The sequence below is a fragment of the Phodopus roborovskii genome, unplaced genomic scaffold (assembly GCF_943737965.1).
Source record: "Phodopus roborovskii unplaced genomic scaffold, PHOROB, whole genome shotgun sequence".
Lineage (NCBI taxonomy): Eukaryota > Metazoa > Chordata > Mammalia > Rodentia > Cricetidae > Phodopus > Phodopus roborovskii.
This window is the reverse complement of record NW_026126409.1, coordinates 1,709,850-1,725,954: the sequence shown is the minus strand read 5'-3', so window position 1 is coordinate 1,725,954 and position 16,105 is coordinate 1,709,850. Positions and strand designations below refer to the sequence as shown.

The 16,105-nt window shown below is 38.6% G+C and overlaps 1 protein-coding gene across 2 annotated transcripts in view; it reads right to left on the bottom strand.

The window, feature by feature from the left end:
* Positions 1 to 3,769: 3,769 nt before the first annotated feature.
* Positions 3,770 to 16,105, bottom strand: part of Psd3 (pleckstrin and Sec7 domain containing 3) — a 358,240-nt gene continuing 345,904 nt past the window's right edge. For both annotated transcript variants that reach the window (XM_051181930.1, XM_051181929.1), the window contains one exon: positions 3,770 to 4,044. In XM_051181930.1, the coding sequence (XP_051037887.1) occupies positions 3,829 to 4,044 (216 nt within the window). In that variant the 3' untranslated portion in view covers positions 3,770 to 3,828. The remainder of the gene's footprint in view (positions 4,045 to 16,105) is intronic.

Below are 16,105 nucleotides of genomic sequence, written 5' to 3'. Positions count from 1 at the left end.
CAGCAGCCTGGCCTGGGTGAATGAAGGAAAGAGGCCCTGGAGCAAGGGAGATTTCCTGCCTACAAAATTGACTGGTCTGTTTCTATCTTAGTAACACAGATGCTTTGAAACAAAAGCAGATAATGACTCAAACCCCAGGTTGCATTATCATTCCTGACCCAGAGTCTAGACAGGATGTCAAATGTGACAATTCTACTTTGGCTCTAGTGTGAACTTTACTAGTGAAGAACATATTGTTATCTGAACTTACAAAGTTACCACTCTCTGATAAAATCAGGAAAGTAGATACTGACCTGATAGAATCTTGCATCCATAAAAGGTAAACCACAAAAACATGGATGTTCAAAACTAAGAAACTTAATGTCAAGTGAGGCTTACTTGATGATTACTAGAAAACAATGGCTAAGAATTAAAATTCTATCTTCAGCTGACTTCATCTAAGGTCTCTCTCGTTTGAGAAGACCAAAGAGAAACTGACTTCTAATCAACAAGGCAGATGAGATGTGCATCTCAGGATGGTCCTTTCTTATTTCCCAGCATGGCCCTTCATCCTTGCTCTTTATCTGATAAAGGGCAGAAGGCAAAGGAGCCAGTGTAACTTCCTACACTCAATTTCCCAAGTAGATTATAACATAAACCTAGGTAGGCCTTCAAAAACAAGTCAGATTTTTCTCTTCCAGAATCAATTCCCTCACATTTTCCTGGAAAATAGTCTTCATCTTCAGGATGAGGGAAATAAATGGAAGGGCATAGAATGCCTTACAAACTTCACAAACTGTTGCATGAGAAATAGCTCCATCTTATTTACCTAAGAGCAGTTTTAAAAATCTACATATAATCTATAAACTATTTCTAGCAGAGTACTCCCCCACATGCTGATTTCACTGTGATTAACTGAAATAAGTAACACTTGGTTTAATTAGGCATTGCTAAGAATTAGGTAAATGATATAATTTTTTAAAGTACACTTCAGAAATGACAATGATATACCAATAAATAAGGGTTCTTAGTGGTAGTAACAAGATTTTAATCTCTACAATGGTGTTCCTGGCAAAGCTTTCTAGAAGTCAGCATGTAGGACATGGTGAGCCTCACAATATATGGATTTTATACAGGGTCAGTTTGCAACAAGACCATCAAAGTTGTCTGATGTCTTGAACTTTTCTACACTGAAAATCATTATTAAGGGTATTAACGTAAGGTAGATAACATTTTATCATATGGAAAGGAACTCCAGGGCTCCAGGGCATTGAGGTAGGGGTGAAAGTAGGTAGAGGTGGGATAGGATGAAGTACCATGGAAAGGAAGGGAAGGAGAGCTCCCTGTACCGTGCACCAGGCAACAGGCTTAGAGTAGCTGTACAAAGGACAACTTTCCATTTCTTATGACTCAATACTATGGGGGAATGGGGCTGGCCATGGACCAGACTCTCAGAGTCCTGTCATGTCAGAGGTGTTTCCTACCATAGGACAAACATAGCCTGCTGTGCACTCTTCTCAGGTAGCATCCCTCCAGAGGCCTCAGGGTAAACACATTTTAAACTTATCCCCTGAAGGCGGACAGCACTGCACTAGGGCAGGCTGGGATTCTAACTCACAGAAGAATATCCCAGTTGTTTTTCAAGATAAATGATGCTTCAAAAGTGCCTTTGCCATCTGATTATCTATAAGCATGACCATAAGTTCTGGAGCAAACACTATGAGTCTTATAATAGGAACAGTGGCAGTGCAGAGGCTAAGGGTATTCCCAGACTATTTTCCATGCCAGAAACTCTGCAGCAAGGTACCATTCAATGTATATTAGATATTCTAGGTAAGTACACACAAACATTCTATACACATATAGACATACACTATGGACAAACACATTCAAACATGTTAACTGTTCTTCAGCTACTGATGCTCAGAGATGATGCTCAAGACTCAGCAGTCTTGGTACCTCTTTTCCCTTGAGAGACTACAAATACTTAGGCAAAAAGAAACAGTGATAATTCACCTTCCAGAAGAAAGACAACTTGCTCAGGAAGTATTAGATTCGGCAGGAAGCTGTGTAATAGTTCAGGTACATGAAGCAAAATGGTAACTACCCACATTAGCTTCATGGCTCTGAAATATAAACTAAGTCAATTGCATTTACCTAAACAAGATAGAAGTTAAAGGAAGTTTTTCAATAGGTGGCAAAATGCCATGAAACAAGCAGCTAGTTTTGGAGAAGAGTTATTATTCCTGGGCACAAATAAGATGGACATGTACATTAGGGAAAAGAAGTAGAGGTTAACACTTAATCCTGTAACTAAATGCTAGCATATCCTAACGATATGCCTCTATAAACTACCATGATTTTCTAACAGACTTTCTCTAACTTACTGGAATCATGCTATTCATGCAAGAGCAGCTGATTCTCTGGTCATAGTACCTCCAACTAACCAAGTAGAAATAGAGAAAATGTCTAAGGATGATGAATATCTAATTGTCATTCTGTTAGTTTTGAAGCTATGCTGTTGGGAAGATAGTAGTTTTAGAGAATACAGTTTCAAGGTTGGAAACCTGAGTTTTCAGCCACAGAGGAGTCTTACCTTTTATCTGCCTTTCTCTTCCTCTACAGGCAATATTCTACTTAATACCTTGAATTTTAAAGGGACTGTTTGTGAAACCATTTTGAATACATAGAAAACAATGAGATCAAACATATAAATTCAGGAGCAATCTTAGTAATGACAGAGTAAGATGGCTATAGAGTTGGAGATGAGGATAAGCTAAGGAACTGTACATAAATCATCAAATTCCTCCATCTTCAGTCACTATGATCAGACTGACTTCAGATTTGGTCTGAAGGGTCACTGTCCCTTGATGAAGAACTACAGCTGCATTTGTTCCCTATTTGTCCTGATATAACAAAGAAAAAAAGGGGCAATCATTTTGCACATTGTTCTGTTTCAACTAGGACATGATCTACACATCTATGCAAAAATGGATCAGTTCCTGGTAGGAAGGGTATCAATGACAGAGATGATTCTGATTCCTAGTTTAGACCCAATGGGAGTGAGGTAACACTATGATAGACCACACACCCTCCTGCTGCAGCTTGCAGCTCCTAAAGGGCTGATTATCACCACCATCCTTTAGAAAATGGAAGCAGCTTGGTACCAATCTGACCCCAGCCTTCTACCAGGCAAGATGACTCCACATCTGCTTTCCCTTGCATGGCTGGAATGGAAGCCACAGATGAGGCAGATTCCTGTGCCTTCCTAAGTCCTCCCTCCAGTCCTGTCATCGTCATGTTCCCCATTCTCCTGTGTCCAGCACTGAACAACAGGAGCTAGGATGAATGTACAAGCGCACTATTCTGGGACCCCTTGACTCCCAGCACCGCCATTTTTATGTGAGCATCTATGAGCATTCAACTTCACCTCCGTGACTGGGCAGGATTTCATGTGTAAAGTCTAGGAGTTACTAAAGCACAATGCTTGTCCAGTTATGTGTTTTACAATGAATTAAAAATTTAAACCTAAAAAAAGTACAACAGTTGATTGGGAATACATAAAATAACTGCAGAAGTGCAAATAAGAGAAAGCTGAAGGAGAAAGGGCTGTAACCCTCTGCTCCTCACAAAAGGTGCATTAGTTAGAAATTTGCCCAAATCATCAAAGTAAGAACTCAAGAGCAAAGACATCTGTACAGAAACTAACAAAAATTTACACTATAAAAGGTTACTAATGCACCATTTAGTCACAGACTATTTTTTTTAAATATATTCACTGATTACCAGAAAGATCTTGAAAAATTCTATTTTGCTCCATGACCAGCACTTCCTGGCCATGAACAGATTCTAAGTAACTTTTTGCTTAATGCCCGGTGTTTCAGGTCGGTGGTCCTTTCTCTCTGACACATTGCGCTTGACCTTGGCAGTGACTGGAGATGCATCTGGGTTCAGGGAAGGGCTCGAATGTGACTTCTTTAGTCCCACTGCCTCGTTTCCCTCAGTACTCAGGAGCTCCTTGCCTCCTTCTTTCAGAATGTTGACATAAATCTCATAACGGGTTTTCTGGAGACAAAAATCAGAGAAGTGTGGTTAGTAGAGTTCCCAACTGCTTGTGTGTAGCACACCTGGCACATTACTACACATAACATGAGAGGTTTTTGAACACTTGACTTCATCCAAAGCTGACAAATTATTTGGGTACTCATAACTGCAGGATGATAACTCATTGAGATAAGAAATTAAGCTAGAATTTTTTATGAGCATTTATTCTGGATTCCAAGGAATGCCAATATTGCAGAGTAGACATGCATCCAAAATGCACATGCCCAAAGGGGAGGAGGGGTAATCTGCTGAGCAGGAGGGGCTGTAACCTTTGGTTCACATGAGACTCTTGCATGTGACCTGGGTTTCATATGTACTTGGCTTGAACACAGTCATCTATTCTCTGTAACTCTGGGTCAACTGCATAGACCTTCCATGCACAACCCACCTGCTAGTCCCCTGTAAGACAGTAATACATACTAGAAGTCATTCTGAATTTCTATTGCTTCTCTTCTAGGATCAGCCAGTTCTCATTCTCATGCTATGAAGGGTGGTTACTAGGAAACAAGATGAGGCTTGCAGAACACGGAATTGCTTTCTGATGTTTTTCCTCATTCTATGTTCTTTTGAGACTGGTTATTTAACGGAATGCCTTCTATGTTTCAGATAGCCCCTTTCTTCCCCCTCCCCCACCATCTCTCTCATGCTATGGTATTTTTTTTTTTCTAATTGCTGAAAACAGTGCAGAGGCGTTTGTTTTATACTAGCCCTAACAGCACTGTTTCTGTCTAAGTCACTTATCTAGAACTGTTTCCTGATTTGTTACATTCTAGTCAAAATATGCTTTTCAGCATGCTACTTCCAGAGAAGACTCTGAATAAGCCCTACAGTGTTTCATTTCTAAACAAGAAATGTCAATTAAAAGGCTGTCCCAAACAAAGGAAGGCAAAAGGTGTTAAGACTATATATCTTTCAGGGATTTCTCTAGTTACAGCTTCAAGTGCTACATTTCCAAGTCATTTTGTTCAAAGAAGCCTGCTATCCATACAATTTGTTCTGCATTCAAGCATGGCACTGGACTTTGGTGACAACATTCATTGAGTATAGAGTTATAATTGCAGTATTGAAGTTAGTTACACAAAACCTGTAATACTACCAATCCTGTTTACTCATAAGGAAACAAAGGCAGGGATGCATAGGAAGGAAACTTAGATTTGAATCCAAGCAAAGTGATAGTGGACTCCACTTTGCAAACAGATACTTTCTGGAAATGACCACATAGACAAATGAGTTCTCTAAGAAAAACTCTGACAGACACTTATTGTTTGGTCAGTCCAAAGCTACTGGCAAGTTCCTCTTCTTTGCCAGGCCACTCTGAAGACAGATACAAAGCAGTTTTCCTAGACCCTCTCACAACTACAATGGGCCATGTGATACTCTAGAAATGAGTAGACAGAAGAATGCTGGGGGCTCCTGGGGCAGAGTTTGCATTTTGGTGGGAGAGAAGCTACTAGTTTTATAACCTTACTCTTTTTTTTTTTAAAGATTCATTTCAATTATGTATATAAGTATATCTATGTGACCAAGTGCAGTGCCTGCAGAGGACACAAGTACAAGATATTCCGAGAGTTAAAGGCAGTGATGAGGTGTCCATCATGGTGTTTGGAATTGAACGTGGTCCATCGTAAGAGCAACATGCACTCTTAAGCATTGAGTCATCTCTCTAGCCCCATATTGTGTTGCGCCCTTCTCGCTTGTTTGTCTCCTGTGAGCCTTGTAAACCGCCCTGATTTATTACCCAGACTAAATGCTTAATTTGTGAATATGAAACAGATTAAAAAGGGCGGGGGAAGGGGCTTGAGGTCGGCATATTTTAGCAATCGGACCACATAGCCTTACTCTTCCCCATTCAACATGATTTCTAAAACTGTTACCATGTGAGGTAGAAGTTACAAATACAACAACAACAACAGCAATAATAATAATGCTAGGCCTGTGAGAAATGGAAAGACAGACACACACACACACACACACACACACACAGAGAGAGAGAGAGAGACAGACAGAGAGAGAGAGAGAGAGACAGAGAGAGAGGAGCAAACCTGATATTTTGACCCAATGAGCTAGACCCACCCCTAAGGATTCCCACACCCCCAGATTCATAAAGATGAATCACAAATTTTTGTATGCAACAAGGAACTGTCAACATTCCTTATTTATAGGTAAAGGAATTGCTAATTGATGAATATTTCAATTTTCACAGATAAGGAAACAAAAACCCAGAGAACATGCTAAATATTCCTTTAGAGGATCTCGTGAGAGCTTAGTCACAGCATTTGTTAATCAAAACATCACCAGTATTACATATTGCTACAAGTGCCCTAAAATCAGAGGACTGAGATACATGAAATCCAAAAGATACACTGGTTCAAAGGCCTTATCTACTGCAAAAAGATATTACTTTGTCTCTAAACTGTCTTACTGGCAAAATTAAAATTCTAGAAAGATTTTTCTATGAGTACATGATATGTATAAGTGACATAGCAGCAGTTTAAAAATAGACTCAGGATTGGTGAAAATCTGTTCCCAGTCTGTGGGCTGCCATTTGGTCTTGTCAACTGTGTCCTTAGCCTTACAGAAGCTTCTAAGTTTGAGGAGGTCCCATTGATTAATTGTCAATCTCAGTGTCTGTGTTACTGGAGTTATGTTCAGGAAGCAGTCTCCTGTACCAAGTTGTTCAAGGGTACCTCCCACTTTCTCTTTTAAGGTTCAGTGTGGCTGGATTTATGTTCAGGTCTTTGATCCATTTGGACTTGAGTTTTGTGCATGGCAACAGACATGGATCTATCTGCAGTCTTCTACACACCCTCATCCAATTGTGCCAGCACCATTTGTTGAAGATGCTTTCCTACCCCCATTGTATACTTTTAGATGTTTAGCAAAATATCAGGTGTTAGTAGGTGTGTGGGTTAATATCAGGGGTTTCAATTCAATTCCACTAGTCTATTTTTGTGCCAATACCAGCCTGTTTTCAGGACTATAGCTCTGTAGTAGAGCTTAAAGTCAGGGATGGTGATGATTCCTGAAGTTCTTTTATTGTACAGGGTTGTTTTTGGCTATCCTGGGTCTTTTGTTTTTCCATATAAAGTTGATTATTATCCTTTCAAGGTCAGTGAAGAATTGTGGTGGGATTTTAATGGGGATTGCATTGAATCTGTAGATTGCTTTTGGCAAGATTGCCATTTTTACTATGTTTATCCTACCTATCCAAGAGCATGGGAGATCTTTCCATTTTCTGATATCTTCTTTAATTTCTTTCTTTAGAGCCAAAAGTTCTTATTCTATAGGTCTTTCACTTGTTTGGTAAGTATTACCCCAAGATACTTTATGTTGTTTGTGACTATTGTAAAGGGTGATGTTTTTCTGATTTATTTCTCAGCCCCTTTGTCATCTGAATAAAGTAAACTAGAATCCAGATGTAGAGAGGGAGGACAAGACCATAATGCAGAAACACATAGAGACAGCTGACCTGAACAAGGAAGAGCTAATAGACCTCCATACTGATAGCTGGGAATCCAGCATGGGACTGATTCAGACCCCCTGAACATGGGTCTCAGCTCGAAGGACTGAGCAGTCTAAAGGACCACAGACAGTGGAACCAGGATGTATTCCTGGTGCACAAAAAGACCTTGTGGGCACATCCACCATGGAGGGATACTCTCTTAACCTAGAGATAGGAGAGAAGTCCTAGTCCCTACTTCAAATGACTTGACAGATTTAGATGACCCCTTCTGGATGGCATCACCCTACATGTGGAGTGGGCGGGGGGAGATGGGAGGGGAGGGTGGTTGGGGTGCATGTGGGGGGGGGAGAGGGGAAGAGAGTGGGAGGGAGAGGGATCAATATGTAAAATAAAAATAAAAAATAAATAAAGAATAAAACAACAACAACAAATACACACAGGAAGCCAGGGTGAGACCCACTAGTTCTCACTGCATTCATGCAGTGAGAAGATATGAAGGACAGTATTTTGATAAGACATAAAAGGGATGCAAAGGAAAAGTATTAGGGCTGGTTATTATTACTGTGGAGAAGCAAGTACCACTGAGGAAATTTACCTGAAAAAGACATGAAGGAAACCATTTCATTCATGTATCCCACTGTCACAAGTAAGTCACATGACTTTGTTGATCACAAAACAAGAGTTATAGCACAGGGTCACGACTATGTATGAGTCATCGGCTCATAAAAAGACAAGTCTCCCAACCAAAAATAGCCAAGGGCCAGACAGTTTCAGTGCAGAATTCTACCAGAATTTCAAAGAAGAGCTAATAACAATACTCCTTAAGTTGTTCCACACAACAGAAACAGAAGGGACATTGCCAAACTATTTTTACATGGCTACAGTTACACAAACCACACAAAGATTCAACTAAGAAAGAGAATTACAGATCAATCTCCCTCAAGAACATTGATTCAAAAATACTCAATAAAATACTGGCAAACTGAATCCATGAACACATCAGAAAAATCATTCAGCGTGATCAAGTAGGCTTCATCCCAAAGATGTAGGAATAGTTTAACATACAAAAATCTGTCAGTGTAACCCACCATATAAATAACTTAAATAATAAAAAAGAACACACATGATCATCTCACTAGATGCTGAAAACGCCTTCAACAAAATCCAACACCCATTCATGATATAGGTCTTGGAGAGATCAGGGATACAAGCAACATACCTAAACATAATAAAAGCAATATACAGCAAGCCAACAACCAACATCAAACTACATGGAGAGATACTCAAAGTGACCCCACTAAAAGCAGGAACAAGTCAAGGGTGTCCACTATCTCCATGTCTATTCAATAGAGCACTCAAAGTTCTAGCTAGAGAAATAGGACTACAAAAGGAGATCAGGGTATACAAATTGGAAAGGAAGAAATAAAACTTTCACTGTTTGCAGATGATATGATAGTTTATATAAATGACCTACCCCCCCCAAAAAAAAACTCTACCAGGGAACTCTTAAAGCTGATATACACTTTCAATAATATGACAGAATACAAGATTAACTAAAAATAATCAGTAGCCCTCTTATATACAAATGATAAATAGGCTGAGAAAGAAATCAGAGAAGCATTACTCTTTACAATAGCCACAAATAACATAAAATATCTTGGGGGTAACTCTAACTAAACAAGTAAAAGACCAGTATGACAAGGACTTTAAGTCTTTGAAGAAAGAAAATGAAGAAAATATAAGACAATGGAAAGATCTCCCATGTACTTGGATAGGTAGGATCAACATAATAAAAATGACAATCTTAACCAAAATCAATCTACAGATTCAATATAATCCTCCTTAAAATCCCAACACAATTCTTTACAGACCTGGAAAGAATAATACTCAACTACATATGTAAAAACAACAACAACGACCAAAAACAACAACAACAACAACAAAAAACCAGGATAGCGAAAACAACCCTGTATAATAAAGGAACTTCTGGAAGCATCACCACCCCTGACTTCAAGCTCTACTATAGAGCTACAGTAATCATTGATATTGGCATAAAAAGACATGTGGATCTATGGAATCAAATTGAAGACCCTGATATTAATCAGCACACCTATGAACACCTGATTTTTGACAAAAAAGCCAAAATTTTACATTAGAGAAAAGATATGTCTCCAAGAAATAGTGCTGGCATAACTGGATGTCGATATGTAGATGAATGCAAATAGATCCATATCTATTCCCATGCACAAAACTCAAGTCCAAATGGATCAAAAATCTCAATATAAATCCAGTTACACTGCACCTGATAGAAGAGAAAGTGGGAAGTATACTTGAACACACTGGCACAGAAGACCACTTCCTAAATATAACACCAGCAGTACAGAGATTGAGAGCAATAATTAATAAATAGGACCTCCTGAAACTGAGAAGCTTCTGTAAAACAAAGGATATGGTCAAAAGATATTACAACAGCCTACAGAATGGGAAAATCACACATCTGATAGAGTGCTGATATCCAAAATATAAAGAAATCAAGATACTTGACGCCAAAATACCAAATAATCCAATTAAAAAATGGGGTGCAGTTCTAAACAGAGAATTCCCAACAGAAGAAACTCAACTGGTCAAAAGACATTTAAGGAAATGGTCAACATCCTTAGCCATCAGGGAAATAGAAATTGAAACGACTCTGAGATATCATTTTACACCTGTCAGAATGGCTAAGATAAAAACAAAACAAAACAAAAACAAACAAAAACACTGATTACGCTGGAGAGGATGTGGAGAAAGTGGGACACTCCTCCATTGCTAGTAGGAGTGCAAACTGGTACAGCCACTTTGGAAATCAGTATGGCAGTTTCTCAGGAAAATGGGAATCAATCTACAAGACCCACTGATACCACTCTTGGGCATATGCCTAAAGGATGTGCAATCATACCACAGGGACATTTGTTCAGCTATGTTCATAGCAGCATGATTTGTAATAACCAGAACCTGTAGAAAATCTAGATGCTCCTCTGTAGTGAGATAGTCCTTCTGTGGCACTGACCACGCCCATTGGGGGGTGGAGCCATGGGTGGAAGTGACCTGTGGAAGGAGGTTGGAGGAAGAGTCGGGAAAAGCTCTCTTGCTGGCGGGACTCGGATGAATTTCCTGGTGTTCATCAGTCTAGGTTGTAAGTTATTTCTCCCTGAATAAACATCTATTCGGCCTATTTGTTTATCCTGATCCTTATTTAATCTCAATACTCCTCAACTGAAGAATGGATAAAGAAAATATAGTACATTTACATATTTACAATGGAGTACTACTCAGTGGTAAATATCAATGGCATCTTGAAATTTGCAGGCACATGGATGAAGCTAGGAAAAAAAAAAAAAAAACAAAAAAAACAAAAACAAAAAACCCTGAGTGAGGTAACCCAGGCTCAGAAAGACAAATATGGTATGTAGTCACACATAAGTGGATATTAGATGGAAGTAAGTAGATGGAAGCAGATGCAGTCACCAACAGCCAAGCACTGGGCTGAGCTCCTGCAATTTAGCTGAAGAGAGGGAGGAGGGATAATATGAACAGGGGGTTCAATAATGTGATGGGGGAAATCACAGATAAGGTGACAGAGTTAATGGGAGCTCAAGGACTATGGACTGACAGTTAGGAAACCTGCATGGGATTAAGAACTAGGTCCTCTGAATATGGGTGACAATTATGTGACTCCATCTGTTGGAGGGTTGCCCTGGCAGTGGGACCAGGACCTATCCTGCATGCCTATTCCCTATGGTGGGACACTTTGCTCAACCTTGTTACAGGGGGTTGAGGCTCAGTTATGCCTCAACTTGGTATGCAAGACTTTGTTGCCTCCTCAAGGAATATCTTACCTCCTCTGAAGAGTAGATGGGAGGTAGGAATGGGTACTTGGGTTGGTATATAAAATGAAAAAAATGAATATATGCAAAAACAAAACAACAACAACAAAACAGACAAAGTAGAGGTAAAGATGAAGGAGGACTAGAGAAAACGGACTACTCTACTGTTAGAGCAAGACAAGGAAATGCAGGAAGGCTGATGAACTCACAAATGACTAGACTCCTTTCTGATGAAAGAAAACCAACTCTGCACAGAAGTCTTTCCTTCACTTCTCACTGTGTTCTCTTTGAGAAGGAGTAGGAAAGTTGCCCTTCTAATGAACTATTTATTGACTGCATCTTTAAGAGGTATTTTTCTTTCTTCCATTGTTAGAAGCCATGATTCTCATAGGTTTTCCCAAGATAAACTAGGACATGTAAGCTTTAAGCTAAAGGTGGTATACAAGGAAGAACACAGTAGAAAGAGTTATTGTATTTATTTTTTTTCCTAGTAAATTTTTTTTTCACTGAAATTGAACCTCATCACTTTGTAGAGATCATTATAGTAACCATACCGATACACAACACAAAGATCAACAGACTGTGGGAGCCCAGCTCCAGAGGCTGTGCATCTATATCACAATTTCTGCATCTATGGCTCAGGAAATATCAAGGCAGAAACACCATACTTATTCTTCAAAAGCATTTAATTGGTGAGTTATTCATATTGACTGTAAATACTCTGGGGGTGCAGTGTGACATTACAATACATGCACACAATGTGTCTTATTAGATCATAGTAGTTGGCATAAAGTGTCACCCCACACATTGTACTGAGAACAGTCAAAACCCTTTCTACTCTTGTCAAATACTCAAATGACATATTGTCAACTGAATTATATTACTAAGATAAGTAGATCTTGAGAAGTAATCACTTCTCTGCAACTGCATCCATGTAATAACTATCCTTTAATCCCCTCCCCAAGATCCTTTCCAGAATTTGGTTACCACAGTTTTCTTTTCCACTCTTTGTGATCAAATTTTTAGTATTCACTAAGAACATGTGTGTGTGTTTTTTTTTCCTTTCTAAGCCTGACTTTTGAAACAAGGATGGTGCCCAGCTCCATACATATTGCTACAAATGGCAGAGAGCCATCCATGTTTGGTGACTGAATAAGACATGTAAGCACACATTATAATATAATATAATATAATACATATTTTCTTTATCCATTTGTACATCTATTGATGGGCACTTAAGTTGAGAGTCCCTATCTAGGCTAATATGAACAGTTAAATAAACTTGTAGATGCAAATATCTCTATGAAATACTAATTGCAATTGCATATGCAGGAGTGTGTGGGATTGCTTGTGTGGTAATTGTAAGTTTTAAGCAACGTGCGTACACCATGTCACAAAGATCATAAAAGCTGGCATCACCAACAGTATATGAGTTGTCTCCTTTCCTCTACATCACTACCATATTTTTTAAAATTTTATTTTATCTTTTGTTAAGAGCTATTTTATCTCATTTTTGGCTTGACTTTTATTGTCAAAATGATCTGTAATATTGAACATTTTTCATAATTGTTGGTCATGTGCATATTTTGTTTTGAGAAATGTCCATTCAGATCATCTGTCATCCCACACGCTCCTGTTCTGTTCTGTAAACCCACCTCCATTCCCACTCCTATTTGCATAATTTCTAATTAAACTTTTCCTCATTTCCTTTTGCTGTTGTTTGAATACCATATACAGTCTGGATATTTCTGATCTTGAAGAATCATTTGAAATATTTTCTCTCATTCAGCAAACTGCTTCTTTACATTGCTCATTATTCCCTTTGTTGTGCAGACACATGTCAACTAAATGTGTCCTCTTTGTCCATTTTTAGTTAAACTGACAATGCTTTTGGAGCCAAAAATACCACCCAAATATCTTTGCTGAGACCAAGTAATAAAACCAATATCTTATTGTTATATTTCCCTTACATTTTCTTTTCTCTCTTGCCTCTTTCCCATTCCTTCTCCCTCCCATCTCTCTCTCTCTCCCTCTCTTCTCCTCCCACGTACATGTGTGTGTGTGTACACACTATTTTTTGTTTGTTTTTCAAGGCAGGATTTCTCTGTGCATCTTTGTAGACCAGGCTGGCCTTGAACTCACAGAGATCCACTTGCTTCTACTTCCCAAATGCCAGGACTAAAGGTGTGTGTGTGTGTGTGTGTGTGTGTGTGTGTGTGTGTATGTATGTATGTATGTATGTCTCCACTGCTTGGCACATGTACACTTTTTAAAAACAGGCTTTCAGTGAACCTGAAGCCCAGCAATTTGCCTAGACTGACTGGCCATCAGGTCCCGGAATCCTTCAGTCTGCAGCTCCTGAGCACTGGGATTAGAGGTCATTCTTACAGGGCCTTTCTTTTTTTCTGTAGAAGCTAGGAATTGAATATTGAATTCAGGCCCTCCCTTACAGTTTTTTGAAAATTTCTTTTAAAAAATGTCTGATGTATCAGAAAAAGAAAACAAAAAAACAAAAAAACAAAAAAAAAAAAAAAAAAAAACACAACCAATATTCAAATAGTCAACCTTGACTGAAGAACCTGGAGACATTTAGAAAAGGACTTCTGCTTCCCTAACATCCTGTTCCTCCTCGCAAATGGAACTGAATTCTATTTTTTTAATTAAAAATATTCATGTGACTAGCCTCAGGAAAGGAAACAAAGTACAAAGTTTAAAATGAAACAGTAATTCCTACCAGACCTTCAGTCTCCCTTTCTGCCATATGCTCTGGCCTTGGCCCCTGATATATATATTTTTGTATAAGTAAGTCTGTTAGGGCATTTTTGTAAAGATTGTTATGCTACTGTAATAACACGTGATAAACCTAATGTTTGAAACTAAGGTAGCTATTTTGCAGTCAAATGCTCTACCCCTGAGCTATACCTCCAAGGTAGCCATTTTGAAACCATGAAATAAGCATGAAAACAAAAGGCCACTATGTTCATAAAAACAGATTAGAAATTTAGAAAGACTATACATCCAAAATGACAGCAATTAGAAGGCAGTAACCACCCACTTAAATTTGTTTGAAAGTTAGATGTAAGAACATTTACAGTGTTTAAACATTTGGTCAAATTTCCAGTATTTGAAGACAAAAGCACACAAGCATTAAAAACATCCCTATTAAGCAGCAAAGAAACCATTGTCTTAATTTTATTTGTTAAAAAATTATTTAGTTAATGAATTGTGGTATAACATGACTTTGTTTTTCTGAACAGTCAATGGTTTATTGATAGACATTATTATTCGCTGCAATGTGATTGCTTAATGAACATTAAGTCAGTGACTATTAATCCCACTGTTAGTGTTAAGCATTTACTTGTTCTCTGTAGCTGAATACAATACTTAGTCTTTCCTGTATGTATACCATATGTATAATATCATAGTTTCTAAGACATGCCAAGATGGCATATATAATTCTCAGGTTCCAGTGTATGTCTAAAATACCACCGTAGAGAAAAACTAGAGCTCTTTATATCACAAAGAGAATTTGGTAATACAGTTCCTTCCTAGACTCTGCTTTCTCTATCTCCCTCATTTATTCTTTGATCAAGTCTCATTCCTCCATCCTCACAATATGTCCATAAACCTGTGCTTTCTCACCATTTCTACCAGCTCGGAAACAAGCACAGTCCCCACTCCCAGAGCGTTAAGAGATGCTGCCTACTTGGCATCTTCGCTCCCCTCTTTCACATCCATGTACACTCTCCTCTAAAGTCAGTGCTGCGAAATGCAACATGCCATCACTGCTTAAAGTACTGCAAGGCCTTGAATCCTCTAAATGCTTCTCAACTTCAAATCCTTCAAGTGGCCCAGATACTCCTAGTCTTTGCTGATTGTCACTCCTTGTGCCACCAACACTACTAGTTTCCTCTCAAAAGAAGTCTCTGGGATATAGGCTGCCCTTGTATGTGCTAGACACACTCCCCAAGGACCTCTTGCACTTTCTATTTTCTCTGACCCCCAAAGCTCTTTACCAACAAATCCATGGAGACCACACCCTACTGTCTTTCATCACTTTGACTTCACAATGTCATTGTCTCATCAAGGCATGCCAAATTTACATCATCACACCTCTTCTCATCCCTTCACTTATTTGGCTCCTTATCGGTTCTCCCCACCCAACAGCCTTGTATTGTTAATTTTCATAGAACCTTTTTTATTTCTCCCTTGTCTCCTTGATGTTCTCACATGAAAGAAAACAATTGCTTTTGTTTACTCCTAGTAAGCAAAACACCCATTAAATGTATGAATGAAAAAAAGTATATGTAAGAGACAATAAATTCACCTAAGTCTAGCAGAAAAATATATTATAGATATATTTTGTATAAACAGACTATGCCAATTTTTATATAAATGAAAACAACAGTGATATAGACATTGGCAGTAGATGCCTGGTAAGTTATGAATTCCAGAACCTCTGAGAATATATTGTTATTGTAGGTATTCCAGTATTCCCATGTCTTCCATGAATCACTAAAGCCTAACTCATCATTCCAAGGTTTATTTTTTCTCTCCCCATATCATCCTGACCTTGGCTATTGATATACTATTTGTGACAAATCCTAATCAGGGCACCAAATATAAGCTGCCTGGCTGAACCTGAGTCCCTCTTTTCAGAGACAGAGGACTATTTCAGAGGACCATAAAATAG